Consider the following 5,744-nt stretch of genomic DNA (forward strand, 5'->3'; position numbering starts at 1 on the left):
TTTTTTCTTGAAAAACTGAATTTTATCTTTTTATTAGCACTCTAGGGAGAGCTTGTTGTTAGGCAAAATCATCTCTGAAGTCAGTGGAGTACCGTTTAGCCTTTAAACTACATCCTAAAAAAAAAGGGGCCAAAGAGGAGGTAAAAAAAAAAAAAGTCAGGACTTTAAAATGCATGTGTTAAAGGGGACTGCAAAATGACAGATTAAAGTACATCCAACATCTGGTACTGTATAGTCAAAACAGATTGTTTCACTTCTCCCTTTTGATCAGTTGTGATCATTTACGGTTCCATTTGCCTTTATATTCTGTTCTTGGTACTTGTGAAGCTGCTCCATGAAGCCAGGATTTGGACAAGCCGCAGGCCTTGCATTTTTCACCAAGGAAAAGGCTCTAGCAAAACTCAGTCTTTCTGAATTCATTAGAAAACCAATGACTACTGCCGCTGCACGGGAGACTCCTGCATTACAATGGACCAGTACCACACCATCCTTCAAGAAACGAATGAAATATAAGTTGGGATATTCATTAAGTAGATAGCAACAAGTATTAGAAACTTGACATAAAAGTCTATTAAGACATTAAAAGCTCCTTGCTGGGCTCAAAGCAAATGTTACACATTTAAGTAACTCCAAATACAGATATATAAGCCCAAAATTAAATCTTTTTCTAACCAAAGCCACTTTATAATCATCAAATACTTCAAACCTGATTTGTACCACAGAACTAAAGAACATTTCTCTGTCCCTTTCCCCAAGACCTTGCAGCAGCCCCTCGATATAAAAACCAAATCACAGACATCTGGGATAGTAAGGTATCTGATCTAACTGGGTGCCAATTTTAAAATAGATCATTTGCAATATGGAACGCAACTTGACTGTATCTTGTTACCAGGTTTGAAACATAGCAAGGCAGCAAACTGCTAGGCACAGAGGCAGATTTTAGAACTTGTAGTTTCAGGCGCACACTTGTTGCGTACTCTGGAGTTCTTCAGTGTTGTGGGTAAGTAGGTTCATGCATAGAAAGAGAAAAATCAGAAAAGATATGGTGTGATTTGCAACAAACCCCTACCTCCCCATCACACCGCTGGAACAACTGTAGCAGCTGGTACAGCTTCTACAACTAAGGTCCCTTAACCAGGGACTAAGGTGAAAACTCCAAAACTACCGAACCTCCCATAAATTCACAAATGTTTCTCCTGGTGTTTAAATTCAGGCTTATCCTGAATTATCTATAAAATCAATGTTTTCCTCTTACTTAAACGTTTCCCACACAATCTTTGAGATACCTGAATAACTCTTTAAAAATACACTGCAAGTTTCATTAAGAAATCGCGGGCATGAATTAATACCAAGACAACTAGACAATCTAATACAGCATAGGCGACGTTTGCGAGGCCCAGGCTTCATCATGTTGCCATGTTTGTATGTCAGACTATGACCTGGAAAAGGCTCGGTCCAGTCTGCCAAATGCCACTTTCACACACACACCCCCCCGCAAGCCCCTAGCATCTCCATGTTCTGAATAAAGATACTGAACACTCAGATATTTGAGACTGAACAAATACATTCTAGATATTAACAGCCGGCTCTGTCTGCCCTTAACAGGCACAAATTCTTCAATGGGCATTGTACCTGAAGGAAAAAAAAGACCTTCTAATCACCACGGTTCCTTTCAAGGAACTTGGTGGCTTATATTACAGACCTGGCACTTGCAGCTGAAAATGGTTCCTGCTCCAAAAATCTTCCGGTTTAAACAGTAAGACAAAAAACTACAAAATTGAGTGTTATTATCCTTGTTGAAGAAATGCCAAGCTGAGACTAGAAGAATGACTTGCTCAAGTTAACACCACCAGATCATGGCAGAGCTAGGAACTGAATCTAAGCTCCTGCATCCTGGCATGCTGAATCACAGTTCCTTTTTTTGCAAGGGAAATCCCATCCCCTTTGCACTGCCTGCTGGAAATCGTAATCTTCACTCCCTTACTCATATTCACAGGGGCATGCTTCCTGATCACAGAGACTACTGCAGAGTGGAAAGCAGACTTGTACATGCATTTCAACGACGTGAGGAAGTGCCAGTGGTGACCTGCAAATCCACTGTCTCCTTTATAATAATGACATTAAAATTGTACCATTAAAAATTATATGTATGCCACTGCTAACAAAGCAATTGCTGAAGGTTATCCACTGTAGACCTGGGGTAGTTTTTACCAATTTAATGGGAGTTATTTCAGACATAATGTACAATAATCTAGATCAATATCTAGCAGCGGAACTAACGGTAAAAAACAAGCATTGAAAGTGATCCTTTTTTTTTTCTTTGTACAGTTCATGCTTTATTTTCTTGTTTCACATTTCTTTTAAGTTTTTTTTTTTTAATGACTGTTCTGTTGTACATTGCCGAAAATTATATAGTGATATCCATGGAACAGACCTGAAAATTACTGAGCATGAATGAACATGGGCAATAACATGAAACCAAATTTAATACTGAGAAGACCTATCTTTCCTTGTCAAACCCCATTGTTGCTTTATACAAAGATGAATTTGGCATGTAATTCTTAACTTTTTGTATTAGATGTGAATATAGAATAAAAGTAAGAAACAGATTGCAGATATGAAATTAATCTCTATTTACCAAGAACTCCTTGCTCGGATCCTCATAGCCTAACCTTCACCTACCCAGAAATGGTCTGTGGTCTTGCGAGAACCTCTCAAGATTCAAGACCAAGTTGGTTTTTTTAAGTTTTTATACAGAGGGAAGCAAAAGCACCTTCCACCAAGAGAAAAGGTGATTATACAGTGGTTATACACAGTCGGCAAAAAGCCTTACCGAGGAAAGAAACAAAAAAGAAGCATAAAGCTTTTGGTGATGAGCCATAGGCTAATGTAGTTCCTTAGGGATCCACTTTACTTTGCAGTGGTGCCACAGCTTTTTCTTTAGGAGGTATAGAGGGGGCGATAAGGAGAGATGTTCATGAATGAGCTAAGATTTCCTCCCCGGAAAGACAAGATTTTAGCAGTTCTATAGTATTAGATATTAAACAGAAAGATTAAAAAATATCCCTCATTCATAGAACTGCAAACTGACATGGGTCACCTAACATGTCATGGAAAATCTGCCTGTCAATTTGGAGCCTAGAAGAAAAGGTGAGCTCTGATACGTATCAGGATTTGTACCATGGTGTCTACAGACTTGAGCAGTTACAGTTTTAGAAAAGTCAGTCCTGTTACGAGCACCAGCTAGCAGTGACTTGCTGGACAGCGCAGGCTTTACTTGCATTCTCAAATTCAAGCGCTCTCATACTCCTTCATTAAGTTAACCGTGTTCCAGTAATAATTTCTCACCTATTATGCTCTGTCACCAGTGAACATCTCTCCTTCCCCCACATTAGGAGATAAAACAATAGTATCTCTTAGTGATTACTTCAAAAGAAGAACACTTAATGATACCATTTATTGTCAGCACTTTTAACACTATTTTGGCAAAGCAAATAAAGCGATTCAAACCATCCAGAGATATGTCTCCACATACTACTATCACATGCTTCGTGAACTGATCCTGGAGAAGATCTATTCCATCAATTACCTGCTTTCCCAACTTTCCCATTAGAAAACTATTAATATTGCTGTAAAAGTTTTCCGGAAAACTCCTTAGCTTACAAACTAGTAACTGGAACATGAACACAGAGGCAGAAAGCAACACTATGCAGTCATGAATGGCAAGTCTCACTTAGCAATGAAGTGGAAACTGTAACTAGAAACCTTGAAAAGGTCCTTAACTGGCACTACGTATCACATAGCTTGTAAATGATAAATGAGAGAAGGAAAGAACATTGTGTGACACAAAGAAAGCTGGGGCAAGATTATCTTCTTTTATCCCAATCTATGTAAATAATGAATATGGTAGATATGGTGGAATAACGTGCAAGAAGGTTTCGTTGTCAAGTCATAGTTTTGATACCAAAGCAATGGTTGTCATAAATTACACAGTAAGCCTGAATTTAACAAATATGAGTCAGAGATGGTCTTAGTTACAGACAAGTCTGACAAGCAACCCCAGAAGGAGTCCCTTCACCGTATTTCCTATGCCATGTCTTTTTCAGGATTTTGTTAGCAGTTAAATCACTGGTTGGCACCAAGACTACTAACACATTCTCTGACAGTCTTAGTATGTAATTGTATGTGAATTCATAGCTCAACATGCTGCATCTTCAAAGGATGATCAAGGAGAAGCACCAGGCTGGTGGATGGCTGCTGACAAACCACACAGATCTATAAAAGCCCTGTTAGGGCTTTCTTCTAATCCAGAACAACAAACCTGATGAGTAAGTTATAGAAAGTAAAAAAAGCTTCCCTCTGTCAGATGTAGTGATCTGGACTTACAAAGGGATTTCTTTATCTAAAGTCAGCCACTCATCCTGCTGTATTAAAGAAGCATTTCTCTAAAACATAGGGGAATAAATAATTTAAACAGAATAACTAGTAGCATTAATTATTGATATACTGTACCTGGATCTTGGCTTTCTCAATAAACTCAAAACATTCTGGGAAATAGGAGGTAATATCAGTTTCTGGGAGGTCCAGAATAGAAATGGACTTGTATACAAAGTCATTGAGGAAGGCATTTTGCACTCCGTATGCCACATTTAGAACATGAGTAACCTAAGTCCAAAGGAAAAAAAAAGAAAAAAAGAAAAAGGCGTTTTCTGAAGACGGCAAGCAAAATCAGCAGTAGCAAAGGTGAATTATTCTTTAGGCATTCACAGGTTGTAACTTACGCAACTGCATTGTTCAGTTTTACACACATATGCTGTCTATGGTGTGTTTTTCTCCAAGCAAAATTTTCCTGTGTGTTAAAATACACTGTGATAAATTTCAGTTTTTGTCTTTTTTTGAGAAGAAATGATCTGTGCTCAGCCAAACACATACTAAAGTAAGGATTTTCACCAGAACAGGGGGTTGTCAGCGCACAGATAGAAAATAAAAGAGAAAGCGACAGGAATGAGAGCACAGACCACCGAACAATCCACCAAATTTCAAGCCTGCCCTAACCCATCAGCCTAACGGTCCTTCTTCTAAATTACCAGTACCATTTACTGGAGCGGAAGAATTTCAGAGTAAATGATACCTGCACTGGGCAGGCCAGACCACCTCGGGCCTCCTGACATCTTTGCTCTGTTACGGTTATGGCCAGGTTGTGGGTTATTTTAACTTACAGTGAAGTGACATTTAGGTGGCACCAGGTGCCAGACTGGTGACTCCCTGTCCTGCAGAAGCACCACTGTCTGAAGGCCTTATCACCCCATTACTGTAACAGAGAAGAGTAAAAAGACCAAAGTTCGGGACAAACTTAGAGCTGCTGCTTCGTTTTTCTTGTTTCGTAGGCAAGGAGGCCTGGTGCTGCTGCTCAGTGCCTGACACCGAAACGCGCAGGAATCTGCTCCATTAAACAGCTGTGGACAACCATTAGTCACACAGCAAAGGAGTTCAGCTTCTTGCGAAGCTCGCAGGCGTGCATCCATCTGCAAACGGAGCAGCCTTTTAAAAGTGAAAATGTAATATAATTTTTCTTAGAGTTACGTGAGGCGATTTTAGGCCTTTCAAAAAAAGAAAGCCACTAACAAACGCTCTGCGAGATGCATTTTTACTCCGGCGTGCCGTTACCTTATGCTTTTTCATCGTCTCCAGGTCGTGAGCAGCATCCTGCGACCCTGAGGAGAAAGCCAGCCGGTTGCCACGCT

The 5,744-nt window shown here is 39.7% G+C and overlaps 1 protein-coding gene across 1 annotated transcript; it reads right to left on the minus strand.

The window, feature by feature from the left end:
- Nucleotides 1-267: 267 nt before the first annotated feature.
- Nucleotides 268-5,739, minus strand: DUSP19 (dual specificity phosphatase 19; the record flags this gene model as incomplete). The annotated part of the gene is made up of 3 exons (XM_010289241.1): nucleotides 268-489; nucleotides 4,513-4,665; nucleotides 5,668-5,739. Coding segments are annotated over 3 exons (447 nt in total), but the record flags the coding sequence as incomplete, so codon positions are not given.
- Between the last annotated feature and the right edge of the window lie 5 nt (nucleotides 5,740-5,744).

This window comes from Phaethon lepturus, unplaced genomic scaffold, assembly GCF_000687285.1.
Source record: "Phaethon lepturus isolate BGI_N335 unplaced genomic scaffold, ASM68728v1 Scaffold39646, whole genome shotgun sequence".
NCBI classification, from domain to species: domain Eukaryota; kingdom Metazoa; phylum Chordata; class Aves; order Phaethontiformes; family Phaethontidae; genus Phaethon; species Phaethon lepturus.